This window comes from Cyclopterus lumpus, chromosome 1 (assembly GCF_009769545.1).
Source record: "Cyclopterus lumpus isolate fCycLum1 chromosome 1, fCycLum1.pri, whole genome shotgun sequence".
Taxonomy (NCBI): domain Eukaryota; kingdom Metazoa; phylum Chordata; class Actinopteri; order Perciformes; family Cyclopteridae; genus Cyclopterus; species Cyclopterus lumpus.
In genome coordinates this window covers 21,815,245-21,830,189 of record NC_046966.1, presented here as the reverse complement: position 1 = coordinate 21,830,189, position 14,945 = coordinate 21,815,245, and the positions used below count along the sequence as shown (strand labels likewise).

General features: G+C 46.8%; 3 protein-coding genes across 3 annotated transcripts in view; all 3 read left to right on the top strand.

The window, feature by feature from the left end:
• The window catches only part of LOC117732724 (protein sidekick-1-like), a 189,253-nt gene extending 186,077 nt beyond the window's left edge, over window positions 1-3,176 (top strand). The window contains exons 32-35 of the mRNA XM_034535888.1: window positions 166-303; window positions 1,612-1,732; window positions 1,817-1,946; window positions 2,358-3,176. Coding sequence (XP_034391779.1) covers window positions 166-303; window positions 1,612-1,732; window positions 1,817-1,946; window positions 2,358-2,666 — 698 coding nt within the window. The 3' untranslated portion in view covers window positions 2,667-3,176. The remainder of the gene's footprint in view (window positions 1-165; window positions 304-1,611; window positions 1,733-1,816; window positions 1,947-2,357) is intronic.
• A 2,524-nt stretch (window positions 3,177-5,700) lies between these two features.
• LOC117730590 (zinc finger protein 615-like) lies at window positions 5,701-11,855 on the top strand. The gene is made up of 2 exons (XM_034532392.1): window positions 5,701-5,922; window positions 7,403-11,855. The coding sequence occupies exon 2, from the start codon at window positions 7,533-7,535 to the stop codon at window positions 10,593-10,595; it is 3,063 nt and encodes a 1,020-aa protein (XP_034388283.1). The 5' UTR covers window positions 5,701-5,922; window positions 7,403-7,532; the 3' UTR covers window positions 10,596-11,855.
• A 1,066-nt stretch (window positions 11,856-12,921) lies between these two features.
• gpank1 (G patch domain and ankyrin repeats 1) overlaps window positions 12,922-14,945 on the top strand; it is a 3,536-nt gene continuing 1,512 nt past the window's right edge. Inside the window, exons 1-3 of the mRNA XM_034532514.1 lie at window positions 12,922-13,908; window positions 13,986-14,127; window positions 14,221-14,296. Of these exons, the coding sequence (XP_034388405.1) occupies window positions 13,486-13,908; window positions 13,986-14,127; window positions 14,221-14,296 (641 nt within the window). The 5' untranslated portion in view covers window positions 12,922-13,485. The remainder of the gene's footprint in view (window positions 13,909-13,985; window positions 14,128-14,220; window positions 14,297-14,945) is intronic.

Here is a 14,945-nt window from a genome sequence, read left to right as displayed (position 1 = left end):
AATTGGTTTTTTTATCAGATTGTTTGAAGAGTCAGCAGGATGAGTTTTATGGCACGGGGGAAGAGGAAGAGACGAACCATGACTTTAATTCATGCTAAAGCAAAAGTAGAGTTGATATCTCCCTCATGTGTCTCCCCCCCCCCACCCCTCCCTACCTGTCTTCAGCGCTGTCGGAGCGCCCCTTCTACGAGGAGTGGTGGTTCCTGCTGGTCATGGCTCTGGTGGGACTCATCCTCATCCTGGTGGTGGTCTTCACGCTGCTGCTGCATGGACACAGCAGCAAGTACAAGGCCTGTGGCACAGGTTCGTGGCTCTAATGTCATACGTCATAAAGTGGTGATATTCAAGATGTTACTTTTGGCAAAAAAAACATGCATGTTCCTCTCCTCAACGACACTCACCACATCTACCCCTGCTTTATTACCATGTACTCCTTTTTCTGTGATTCTGAACAGCTGTGACATGCTTCCTGTGTGTGTGTGTGTGTGTGTGTGTGTGTGTGTGTGTGTAGAGTGAGCTCGCCTCCGGCAGACCGGATTGGCCAATTCAAAGTGTCGTCTAACTGTTTTATGGCCGTAGCAGTTGAATTTGCAAGACTTATATACGATCCATTTATCAGCAACTTACTGGATTACGTCTCGTAAAAAAAATACAAATGCTGCATGTTCTCATTTCGCCGCTGTTCAGATCCGATCCACCCGTCTATTGAGAGACCCCACAAGGGAAAAGAGGCTCAGATCTGGACTGCTCTATTATATTCTAGCCCGCACCACCTCCACAGGGTCAGGGAGCGCAGCAGCCTGGAGCTGGAGGAGCCGGAGTCTTACTCAGGGATGCTTATGGACTGAAGGACAAGCTCGCTCCTCATTATGACAAAAAAAAAAGGTGTCAGTTTGTCTGATGTGTTGACCGGTTGCTCCTCTTGAGCTTCAGCTCTTCATGTGTGACTGTTTTCAGGTTTTACTGTTTTCATGCGAGTTTCTTCTCCCCTCGGGCGCCCTGTGATGTTCTCAGTTGTGAGCTTTTACTACTGTGTGTGTGTGTGTGTGTGTGTGTGTGTGTGTGTGTGTGTGTGTGTGTGTGTGTGTGTGTGTGTGTGTGTGCGCCAACGTCTGTAATACAAACAAGCGTGGGTTACACAACAGGACATTTTGTTAATCTCGAGTTGCCAAGGTTTCCGTGGCAACTCAAGGGCACCTCTGGGGCATTGGCGCGAGGGAGGAGCTGTAGGAGGAGAGAGAGTGCAGGCAGGACGGGTACAGCGACACAGACAAGGATCGATGGGTGTCAATTCACTTCAATTTCATTCGTAGAGCGTCAAATGATAACGGAAGTTACGTCGGGGCCACTTTTCGGATGGAGAAGGTCCGCGCAGTACTTTTCATAACGACCGTAAATCATCCGGAGACCGTTGTCGTGTTCCAAAAACAGCATCCCATTCCTCCCAATTCAAAAAACGTGACGTTGTTTTCTTTATTGCTCCATTTGGTTTCTTTTTATCGGTGAATAAATTAAGAAGGTATCCCTTGACGTCAAAACTGTGCACGTCGAGAGACGTGACTTCCGCATTCGCCTGAACCGTTTCCACCCTTTTTTTTCGTTCTCCTCCAGGGAAGCACGCGTCCACAGCGGAGGAGTCGGTAACCCTGGACAACGGAGGTTTCACCGCTTTGGAGCTCAACAGTCGGACGCTCAACACCAAGAACTCCTACCTGAAAAAGAACGGCACCAGGTGTGCACTCACTCACTCACGATTAATGGATTCATTTAAGTTATTTGATCCATTGAGTCATTGTTACTGTGTTTGTGCGTCCAGGTCTCCTCCCAGGCCGAGTCCGGGTGGTCTTCACTACTCCGACGAGGACATCTGTAACAACTATAACGGAGCCGTGCTCACGGAGAGCACCACGCTCACGGAGAAGCCCACCGAGGTCTCTGAGTCAGAGGTACCTCTCCTCACCTGACTCCCTCGCTCCTAACTCAAAAGGCTTTATAGAGTGCTGCAGGAATGAGTCCCCAAACCCTGAAATCAGTTTAAGCACTTCCTCGTCTCCAAGTTAATGGCTTTCTCGAATGTTTTTTTTTTTTAGTTAGAAGCCTGAAATAAGGTTAGCGGTTTACCCGAGCGTAAGAGATTTGAACGTTTTGTTCTACGTCAGTAAATACCCGGCGGTTGCTGAGGAGAAGTATCCCATGATATCTCAGCGTCTTCAACTACAACATTTACCAAAAATGTCAACGAATGATCACAGATGTGCCAGATGCCTTCGACCCCCTAAAGTTTCCCCCCCCCCCCCCGATATGTGTCTCTCTCTGATAAAGTCTGACCCGCCCCCCTGCTGTGTGTTTGTGTGTAGTTGACGGACAGCGACTACGAGGACGAGCAGCCCAAGCACTCCTTCGTCAACCACTACATGAGCGACCCCACCTACTACAACTCCTGGAAGCGGCAGCCCAAGAGCCTCAAGCCCGTCGGCGCCCCCTTTGGCTACGAGGAGTGCGCCACCGCGGACACGGAGCCCTACTACCAGACGGTGGTCACCCAGCACAGCACAGGCGGCGCGTACACGCCCACGGGGCAGCCCGCGCACACGCACGTCAACCCCAACACCAACCCTCCCCCGGGGTCACGCACCCCCGTGACGGGGTTCTCCTCGTTCGTTTGACTCTGGAGACAAAAAAAAATCTGCACAAAATGATACACACACACACACGTACACAAAATGAAGGAGGGGGGGGGGCGGGGGTTGGACTTAAGGACATAGAACCGAAGGGGAGGAGGCGACGAGGAGACAAGGAGACGTGGGACGGACTGGTGACGAAAAGGCCCCTAATGCCCCAAAAAACTAGACTCGCACTTCTCACCCGCCTTCTCCCCTCACAAAGAATCCTCACTGCGTCGACGAGTGTGTGTGTGTCGTCCTCCTATTCTTTTAAGCCTCCGTGTCACTGTGCTTACCCAAGTTTCTACACACACACACACACACACACACACACACACACACACACACACACATTCACAGCGGCGTGCACCACCAGACCTCCATGCCTGTTCCAGGGACTCTCTCTCTCCGACGAGCCTGCGCGGGGGCCCGATGGAACGTGGAGCTTCTGCACAACGCTTGGTCTCCGTTTCCCTGTATTTACACTGAAGTGCACAAATCCACACGCGGGGACGCTCCCCCACGACGCGCCATGACAGCACCTTCCCCCCCCCCCCCCCCAACCTCCACCGGGAGAGAGGAAGAACTTCAAGGTCAAAGTGAATCATTAGAAGGCGGCAGCTTCTGTTGACGGACCGGTTCATGAACACAAGCACGGAGCTCGCCGGCTTTTAAAATACCACTGCTGCGCGGAGGGGAAAAGAAGAAGGATAAAAAAACAAAAACGATCAATAATCAAGAGTTTTTTGAACTTGCTAGAGGACGGAGAGCGAGCAGAGTTTTTTTTTTTTTCTTCAGATCTCGAGGCATTCTCAGTGAGAGTGCGGCGTGGTTTTTCTGAGAGCGCCGTGTGTTGTTTGGGGGGGTTTGGTTCGGGAATCTTATGAAAACCATGTTTTTTTTACCGTCTACTGCCTGTTGTCAGCGCTCCTTCTGCCACAGCCTCCCGAGCCATCACGCTTGCACCGAGCCGAAAACCCCCCCACGCATTCAGTCTCTCTTCCCGTTGAAGTTTCATTTTTTTTGTACAAGTCCGAGTGTGTTTGAGTGTGACACGTGTGCGTAACAAGCATGCCGTGTTATAAAATGGCCTCTGTGTTCAGCTAAAGAAGCCTGTTCATCCGTCGCCGTTGTTCACTGCTAGAAGCAAAGCGTGCCATCGTGTGTATGTTTTTGTGTTTTTAAGATGGATTTTTTTGTACAGGAAAAAAAAAAAAAAAGTAGTTCCGGGCCGCGTTTTGTGTAATTCAAAGAAAGCGAGTCCTCGGCTACACCGACGGCGGAGAGGGGGGAAGAGGAGGAACTGTCGTTCGACGAGAATCATGAAAAATAAATGAGCTGTGTGAGTGCGGAACGAGGTTTCAGGATATTTTAGAGAACCCCGTCCTCGTTCAAACTTTGAGTGCGATTGAACTTTGAATCATGTCTGCGGCCTGGCCTCGGCTCCAGCCGCCAGGCTGCCACACGTCTACTTTGTACCATGTGCAAAAAAAAACAAAACAACAAAAAAATCATCTGTGACTCTTTTTTTTTTTTTTTTTTTCTCGCTCATGTATAATTTAAAAAGAGTTCTCCTCCATCCCAGCCAGACAGCAGCCTCCCTCACTCTGTCACGCTTGTTTTGAGTCCCATTACAGTGTGTGAATAAACGGTCATTGTTTAACTTGTCTTTGTGGTCTGTTTTAGTCCTGAGACGGGGAACGCGTCTCTACTGGAGCGTCCTCTACATTACACTCTCTAAATTAAAGATGTGCCTTAACATTGTGTAACTGGCTCACTGGACTCTCTCAACCCGTCTGCACTGTTTGTGTCTTTTATTCCAGCAGGAGAAGGAGCACAGACTGTGTGTACGGAGGATCACGGATGCATCAGTTGTTGTTGTTTATAATTATTATTATTATCTATCAGTGTTTGAATGTTCTGCTCAGTGTTGTTTTTCTTCCCCCTGAATAAAGTTGTGCACTCGCGGATTCTGCCCGCAGCAGGGAGTTGAATTATAAAACAATTATGTAAGAAATCATTCAGTAGAAGCAAAGTGCATTAATTACAATCACCAGTTCATCTTATATATATGTGTGTGTGTGTGTGTGTGTGTGTGTGTGTGTGTGTGTGTGTGTGTGTGTGTGTGTGTGTGTGTGTGTGTGTGTGTGTGTGTGTGTGTGTGTGTGTGTGTGTGTGTGTGTGTGTGTGTGTGTGTGTGTGTGTGTGTGTGTGTGTGTGTGTGTGTGTGTGTGTGTGTGTGTGTGTGTGTGTGTGTGTGTGTGTGTGTCTTCACAGAATCATCAATCATTCCAATGAGCAGTTAGTTGTAATGAAACAGAAACACAAGAAGAAAAAAAAAATGCAAAACAGAAGTTGGTGAAAAAAAATAGCACACAAATTGAAATTACAATCGTTTCATTATATTTAAACCTTGTGACACCACCAATATACACGTGTGTGTGTGTGTGTCAAGTCACCGAGACATAGTTTAAACACAATTTGCTGATTTGCTTTTACTGAATTTTACATTTTGTATTGTTGCTTTTATTTAAGTAAAAGGTCCAAGTAACATAACCAGCGGTGGCTCAGCACAAAGTATTTAATCGGGTACTGAACATTAAATGCTGAGGCGATCGTGATTGTGAAGTATTTCAGTACTTCTATGCTTCTTTTATACTTTTATAAGCTACATTTCAGAGGCAAATATTGAACTTGTAGTACTACTTTGGAGTTCCAACAACTTCAGCCACTTCCTACTTTGTAGATTAAAATGTATGTTTTAAAACAATGAGCATAGAAATATGATGCAAGGCTTTACAGTAAAATAAACTAGAGCCAAATGTTACATTTGTTAAATTTAGCACCACCATGACACGTTACAACATTTAAATGTCGCTTGTATATTAATGGATTCATACACAATAACAGGCGTGCTTTTACTTTTGTTATTTGGAGTATTTGCTGTTAATACTAATGTAAGTCACTTTTATATTAATGTCCAATGTCGTGTGTCTCCCGGCCAGCAGGGGGCGCTGTGGGCGCTGAAACGGAACCGCTGTAGTGGCCGGAAGAAGTGCTCAGCATGGCGGATGTATATTTCCCACTTCATCCTTTGCTTTACGGCGTCAGTATAACGCCGTAACATTGTTCACAAACGTAAAAGCGCAGCGCTGCGAGTGACCGCGCATCTCCAGACACCACCGGATGTGTGCACACGGCGCTGGAGCAGCCGTTTGTCTCTCTGCACACGTCGGGGCTTGTGACCCAGTTCGGTTCGGTGAGTTTTCGTCTCCTCTTCCTCCTCCTCCTCTTCTCCTCCTCCATTATCTCTTGATGCTCATCACAATGCAACTTTTTTATTTTTTTATTCTCTGCGGCCGCTGCGCCGAAGCGCAACCAAAGGCGCCGTCCGTTTGACGCGAGCGGACGGACGGACGGCTGCGTGCGCAACTGACCTGTGTTTACACCGCGCGACACGGCGGTTAAAATACGCCATAATACAGGGGCGTGTCTGAAACCTGTAATGCGAGTCACGTGGTAGAGTTAACGACGATTTTTTTTTTTTTTTTTTTTTTTTTAAGCTTTCATTTGTTTTAGTTGGTACGGACGGTGGCCGGACAGGAACACCCGCTGTGACGTAAACACCTGTGCTCCCTGACTGGCCTCCTGAAGCCCCCTCAAACCCCCTGAAAGGGTCAAGTCACTAAATACAAGGTCAACCACTCACTCTTAGTAGTGGTAACTACATCTGTTCAGTAACTAGTGAGGTCCTCATCACACTGACAAATAAAACTAATTGTAAACTTTACAAAAGTATGTGAGGCTGGTTTCCAGTTAGATGTTTTATTGCAGCTTTGGATAATTTAGGCACTGGTGAAATAATTACTCATTTAATTTACTCTCGTCAAAGTAGCAATACCAAAGTGTAGAACACTTGCATTACAAGGAAAAGTACAGAAGTATTGGCAACTAAAGGTATATTAAATGTACAAGTAGTCATAATTCTGAGTGGCTACTCCCAGTGTTATGTTACTGGATCTTTATCATTGAGGTATTCATGTGCAAGCGGTGCTTTAATGTTGGTCAAGAGGCCCATGTGAACCGGCCGGGTAAGGAGCTCGGACATCAGGGGGGAGCTTGGAGTCGAGTCGCTGCTCCTTCGTGTCGAAAGGAGTCAGCTGAGGTGGTTCGGGCATCTAGTCAGGATGCCTCCTGGACGCCTCCCATTAGAGGTTTTCCGGGCACGTCCAACTGGTAGGAGGCCCCGGGGAAGACCGAGGACATGCTGGAGGGATTATATCTCCCGGCTGGCCTTGGAACGCCTCGGGATCCCCCAGAATGAGCTGGAAAGTGTTGCGGGTGAGAGGGAAGCCTGGGTCGGCCTGCTGAACCTGCTGCCACCGCGACCCGACCCCGGATAAGCGGGTGATAATGGATGGATGGATGGATGATTTAAACTTTTTTTTTTTTTTTTTACTCAAAGTCTAAAGATCTAATATTTTCTGCAGCTCTCGACGAGCTTTGTCCCATGTGAGGGGTTGTTGAACTGTATCGCATAATACAGAGAGGAGTTTATTATGTTATTTAGCATACCCTCGTTGATATAAATGGGGTGGACAAATTCATAGACGCCTGTCTCCAAGATCATCATTTTCTCTCTCAAACAATTTGAACAGAAACTGAACATCAAGACCTTCATGAATGCATTAGTTTTAGTCAGCTATGCCTAATAAACCAAACCTTTGTTTCTTTCCCAGGTTTCCTGGACTAATTGGGATGAAACATCAGGAGCCCGAACACAGAACAAAGAGGGTTACGTCTTAATTCATCGACCCTGGAGTCAAAGCAGGAATCGAGTTGACCTCCAGTGGGAAACAAACACGAACAATGGGCGAGGTGACGGTGGAGGTGGATGCGGAGGTGGCGAAACAGGACGTGTCCTTGGAGCCTCTTCCAGAGCCACTGCTCATCATCCTGTCCCCGCCTCCACCTTTCTTACCTGTCCCCGGTGAGCCCACGATGTTCTGGCACAAGTGGCTGAAAGCTTTCGAGCACTACGTCGAGGCGCTCGGCGAAGACGAGCTCGTCGACTCCAGCAAGCGCGTGCTCTTCCAGAACTGCCTCGGCCTCGAGGGGCAGCGCGTCTTCGCAACGCTGATCCCGGGCGAGACCACCTATGCGGCGGCCGTCTCCGCGCTGACCGTTTACTTCTGCTCCGATCGCGGCTCTCAGGTGCGCCGGCTGCAATTTCATCAGCGGGCGCAGATGCCCGGAGAGACCGCCGATCTGTTCGTGTCCGCGTTGGAAGAACTGCTGCGACCTTGCAACTACGGAGACCTGCAGGACGAGCTCATCCTGGATCAGCTGATTGAGAAAACAAACTGCCCACAACTCGGAGAGCGGCTGCTGTCGGAGAGGGAAACGCTGACCCGGGACAAGGCGTTGGTCATTGGCAAAGAGGTTGAATTTGCTTTAAATGAATCCGAACCGTTTGGTTTCCACGAGGTCAGCGTGGACATCGGAGACGATTTAGACCCTCCGGTTCAAATAAAACGCAAAAGAGGGCGGCCCCGGCGTGGGGAGGGAAGGCCGAAAGAACACACAAAACCACGCTGGACTAAAACCCCGACGAGATCAGCTCGATCCAAAGACAACGGCTGTTACAGCAACGATGCGCTATATTATTGTGAAAACGAAGACCCGTCTAAGAGTGCCGGCGATAAAGAAGGTAATGACAATAACGGCGCCTTGTCGTCACAGAAGATGGAGGAGGAAGGCTGCGACAATGCCAGTGATGATGATGATGAAGATGAAGACTTTTACCCGTCTAAACTAAAAGGGCCCTACTGTCCTATCTGCGTTGGCAAGCGCTTCAGGGACGCGAACAAGCTCGCCAGGCACATGAGGACGCACACGAAGGAGAAACCGTTCGGCTGCCCCGTGTGCGTCATGGCCTTCAGCCAGTCCTACCACATGACCCGGCACATGAGGAAGCAGCACGGCGCGGGCCGCTACATCTGCCCCATGTGCGGGAAGAGTTTGGAGAGCTTTGCGGGGCTGCAAAGCCACAAGAGGACGCACGCCTCAGGAGTTCTGAGGTGTCGCGAGAAGTTCACTGACAACGACGCGTTTTGCGGTCACGTGGCGTCGCACGACGACCATCCGACCCAGACGGAGGGACGGAGTCCTCGGCAAAGTGAGCAGGAGAAGAACCAGAAAGAAATAATCGAATCACGTGACGAGCATACGTATGACGATAGCAATGATCCTATTGCAAAGGATGACACAGACTCCGACGACGGTGATTCTCAAGATGAAGAATCTAAAGTTAACGTTAAGACGGAAGAGAAGGACACCGACAGAGGTAAACCTCAAGATGGAGACAGTCGGAAAGAAAAAGTTGCGTGTAAGACCAAAACAAAAGGCCATTTCTGTCCCATCTGCGTCGGCAGGCGCTTCAGAGGTCCGAACAAGCTCGCCAGACACATGAGGACGCACACGAAGGAGAAACCGTTCAGCTGCCCGGTGTGCGCCATGACCTTCAGCCAGTCCTACCACATGACCCGGCACCTGAGGAAGCAGCACGGCTTGGGCCAGTACATCTGCGATAAATGCGGGAAGAGTTTAGGCAGCTGGCTGGAGCTGAAAGCGCACAAGAAGACTCACGCGGTGGAAGGGCTGACGTGCCTATCGTGTGACAAACAGTTCAAGGAGAAGGCGGCACTCGTGAGTCACCTCAAACTGCACAAGAAGGTCCAGTCCAGCCCCCGGAGCCTCGTCTGCAGCGATTGCGGCAAAAGATTCGGTCGCATGTATCATCTGAAAAGGCACATCGTGACCCATCGCAAGGCCACAGACGGAGAGGTGTACGCGTGCCCTGATTGTCAGAAGACTTTTGCCTTCCCAGAAGACCTCAACAAACACTTGGAGATCCACGTGAAAGAAAACAACGGGACCTGTCCGAAGTGCAACGAGACCTTCGGCAGTCCGGAAGAACTGGAGACGCACATGGGCGTCCACGAAAAGTCTTACGCCTGCAACACGTGCGGGAAGAAGTTCAAGGTGGAGTACGCGCTGAAGAAGCACGAGCAAGGCCACCAAGACGAGCAGTATTACTGCTCGCTGTGCCGCAAGCGCTTCGTCAAGCTGTCGCACTACAAGAGGCACGTCATGGTCCACGACCGGCGTGAATCGAGATGTCCGCACTGCGACGGCGTCTTCCTGCAGCTGACGGCTTTGAAGTATCACCTGCGGACTCACACGGACGAACGGCCATACCAGTGCACCTGTTGCATCGAGACCTTCGAGGAGCAAGGGGAGCTCCAGCAGCACCGCCTCAAGCACAGGAAGTTCAAGAGGGAGCGGCCGTACTCGTGCACGCGGTGCGATTGCGCGTTCCCGACGCTGATCGAGCTGACGGACCACATGAGCTCTCACGACGGGGAGCAGCCGATGAACTGCCCCGTGTGCGGACGGACTTTCCTGAACAAGAACAAGCTGGAGAAGCACCTGAGCATCCACTCGGGGGAGAGGCCTCACCTCTGCGCCGTCTGCGGCAACGGCTTCCCCTCGGCCGCCAGCCTCAAGCTGCACGTCCACATCCACACGGGGGAGAAGCCCTTCAAGTGTCTGCAGTGCAGCAAGAGCTTCAGGTCGTCCAGCGGGCTGCGGCTGCACGGCAGGCAGCACATGGAGGTGCGGCCCAGCTACGAGTGTCCCGAGTGCGGCAGGACTTACGGCCGCATGACGGAGCTGAAGATGCACCAGCGCTACCACACGGGCGACAAGCCGTACGCGTGCACCTGCTGCAGCAAGCGCTTCATAAGCAAAGACAAACTGAACGTCCACATGAGGATACACACGGGCGAGAGGCCGTACTCCTGCTCCCACTGCGGACAGACGTTTACACAGACTGGAGATCGAAACAGACACATCAGTAAATACCACTAGTCGGATGCTGCATTTGAGTGGTTTTTGCATGTTTGTAGCAGGAAGAATCCACTGACTCGGATTATTCACAATATTTGATCAAGAATTAGAAACCAAAATAATCTTTATTAGGCAGATTTAGGCTGCCGCGAACATTTACATTGTCAAATGATTAGGTTGTGTGATTTACATTTTTTTTAATTGTTTTGGTACATTTAAATAAGAGCATAGATGCGATCTGTTGTAGAATAGAATCCAAAAGTAAATCCCTTTTTAAATTATCAACCAGTGCTCAATCAATAATATTAATACTATTTATTTATATAGCACATTTCATAAATACTATGTAGCTTAAAGTGCTTCTACATTTATAAATAAATAAAAACAGAACACCTTCCTTTTTAAAGAAAGCATGCATTTCTGTAAAATCAACACCTCACTGACAGTTTCAAGAGAAAAACAAGATGAAGTGCTTTGAGGACTATTTTTACTTTTCACTTATTTTAAGGAGTTTTTTTGTTCTACAAAACCCTACGTTTAACTGAATCAAAAAATTTAAAAAGTCTTCGAATAAATACAATAGGGGGAACATTGTAGTAAAGTGGAGTACGGATTCAAGGATAATTTGTCATTAGGCAACACTTTTTTTTTGCAAAAAAATGACCGAAGTAAACAAACAAAGATGAATTTGTATATTTACATTTGGATCATGGATGGTGCTTTTAAGGGCGGTCTGATATCTCAGACTCCACACGCTGTGTAGCAGCAACCTTGGTAGCACAGTTGGTAGCTGCTGCACTGTTTTCTGCAACCTTCATAGCTTTAGGACTTTATTCTACTAGGTTACCACTCAGTACAAAAGCTCTGCGTTAAGGGTTTAGTCCTCGTAGCTCCGCCCCCTCACCCCTGTGCCTGACCTCTTCATTCAGCACTTTCTCATTCAAGCGTCTCGTTTTACCAACAAACACGTTTGTGCACGCCGAGGGCGCGTTGACCTTTCTACAAACTGGATATAAATCACGGTCACTCAAACGGATGTCTGAGATCACGTTTCAATACTGTTATTTGTCCTCCCTGCCACAGTATGTTTGTTTGTTTAATTCATTTTGAAATATTTCCATTAAGCCATTTGTGTTTAGAAAAGTGCCATGAGAATAAAACAATGATCCACCCTGCTAGCACATGTAAATAGGTTCATGAGCGGTATTTGTAAACGTGTACGCTGCATCATTTAATTTACTTTCAATCGGTCAAAAGAGAATAAATCAATTCCAAATTGCAGATACATATTTTTTTTCTCTCATTGAAGAATATCTGGGCTTTTCCTTAATCAGAAAGCAAAACATAAAGTAATATATTATAATAATCTTTGGAGAGAACAAGATTATCGATAATCTGAAAATTAATAAGTGAAGGAGCTTACATTACTAGTTCATACAGTAATTTGATTATTATTGTGTTTTTTTACAAAACCACAAAATGTGTAAGATATACAATGAATTAACAATATTATACAAGCAACTAAAACAACATTAAATGGGTCGAATTTGTTGCTGAAATTTGAGTACAGATTGTATAACTGTACAACATTATATGTGAGAATCAATGGGATACCCGAATAGAACAAAGCCATTGTTTGTGTTAATAGTAACACAAGTCTGCTGTGGAGCTGGAAGAAGCAACTACAACTTCTACTTTTTACTTCTTTACTACATTGTAGAGGTTAACATTATTGTACTCCCACTATATTTATTTGACAGCTATAATTAGCAGTTACTTTTTTAAATATAAAATAATAATTTTAAATACTAAACATTAAAGACGATCACCTTAAATAGGATGCACAAACATGGATTAAACTACTCAACAGTATATAAAGAAGTTACAATTAGTTCCACATTGAACAGATGCAACATTAAAATGCAGCGTACATGACATACATTAGTAATAATATAAAATATAATAATTTAACACTGGCAGAGACTGTTCTGTAGTATAACGTGTCATACTTAAAGTACATTTAACAGATCATTCTTATTGTCTTTCACTTAAGTAAGACTTGAAAATCAAAGCCCGGTCTTTGTCTAATGTGGTACTCGACACTGTGCCATTGTTACCTGTTAAGAATTTAAGAAGAATACTTCTTCCACCACAAGCGCTGTTAATAACAAATTTGTATGTTTACAATATATATTATTGTAATGCATTGTTTATATTGTGTTCTCTATAACGAGTATGTTTACTTTCACTATTTTAAGCATATTTATCTGATAATGCACTTTTATAATTTCCTTTGAAGTCCAACAGAAAACAAGCCCCCTCCAGTCCGGCAGGTGGCAGCACTTATCGCGAGTCACGTGACGATGCTGTTTACAAAGAGGAAGGAAGAGGGACGAACAGGCGAAGTTAACGTTAGCTTCAAGAGAAGTAGATTTATAATAGTAAATAAATTAAGTCAGGTTCTGGTTCTAGTTGACGACGTGACCCGGATCCCGTTTTTTAAAGCGACGTAACGTGACCGGGTGAAGAGCCTTCCGCATCTTGAATGAGCAGGTTTTAATAAAGCGAAACGCTAATGCTAAGCTAAAGCTAGCTAGCCATGTTAGCTCACAGCTAACGAAGCTAGCTAACGTTAACTTCTTTCCTATGACAACAAAGACTGGGCATTAACCTTTGTATTATTATTTATTATTATTCTGAGAGATACATTGACGCACTGTGAAATAGTATTTGGTTAAATATAATATGTGTGAAAAGTTGTTTTAAAATGATATTAACCTGACGTCACGCATCACAATACTTAACGTTAGTTTACTGTAATAACGTTACCAGTGGCTGACAGGCCGACGGTTTGCTCCCGTAGCTAACGAGAGACCATTGCTTCTAGCTTGGTGAGCCGGCGTCACTCTTCATGGCCGCTTTGGGCTTCACTCCTGCCAGCGGGCAGGATCTTTTCTGCCTCGAGGCGACCGAACTGTCGAGCTCTAAAACGGGCATTGCGCTTAATGGCGAAGAGGTCAGGCAGTTCTACGAAAATTTAATGAAAGAGGGCAAAGGGCAAGATGCATCAAGGAGAGAGAAAGAGTGTGGCCGGGAGCATCGGAATAAACAGAGGGATGGAGAGTCCAGTCGAAGGGCGAGGAGGAGAGCCAGGGCGGCGGAGATGCAGCCGAGTCAAAGTGGGATTAGTGGTGAACGTGACGCAAGAAGACCGACCATCATCTCAGAAAGCACCATGGAGCTCCTGGGGCTCCGGCTGCTGCGCTGTGCCCATGAAGGAGACACCTCTGGCCTCAAAGACCTTCTCTCGAAAGGGGTCGACATCAACGTCCAGGTACAATACTTACAGCTGTGTTTTCATTTTTTAGAAATATTTGTATTTGTTTTGAGTTCCGATTGTTTCCCTTCCAGGATACTTACTTCTGGACGGCGGTGATGTGCGCCAGCTGGTCAGGACAGAGAGCTGCAGTGAGACTGCTGCTGCAAGGTGGAGCAGCCTGGGTGGGAGTGGTCGATACACAGGGCAGGGATGCCAAAGACCTGGCACTGGAAGGTGTGCACATCTTTTTAATAACTCTCAATGTCTGTGTTTGTTTGTACAGTGAAGTTGAACTCATTCATATCTGTCTCTCCCCCCCCCCCCCAGCGGGACACAATGAGGTATTGGAGGAGTTGGAGAGCTACGGGAGAAGTACGCAGAGAGACACACAATCTGATTACAGGTAAGCACACTCTCAGTTGTATACAGATTAAACCACATTGACCACAGATGATGACAGTACCCGTCTTCAACAACTTAGAAATGAAACGCTCAGCGAGAGATAACATTTTCCGGTTAGAAAATTATAAAACTACCTGAACTATCCACTGTAACGTTTGGGAGGTAGGCCATGCTGCAGGAGTTTGGGGGGGGAGAGGTGGTAAACATCATGTAAATGTTAATTTGTGATATGTGGAACGGCTTTATTGATTATCCAGATGTTTAAGAATTGTGATTAAGATTTTACAGTTGAAACATACTGTATACTTATCAGCTGTTGAATATTTGACTGGAAGCATGTAACAACTCAACTAGATACAATACATCGCTGGTGAAAGAACATTAAAGACACAGGTGTCGCAGTTTAGTCTGTCTGCTTTCACCTGCTCAGGTGGGTGGAGCTAATGAGGAGAATAACGTGGTCTCAGGACTTCATGTAGCAATAAGATTAATTAATAAGATGTAATTAGTCACACTGTACAACAAAATTAGGAGTGAGAGCAATTTCGGTAACAAGCTGTTTCTCAAAAGCATACAAATTCTACACAGGATACACTACATATTAATCTTCATAGTATACTGTTGTAATAGTTAATATACACAAATATCAA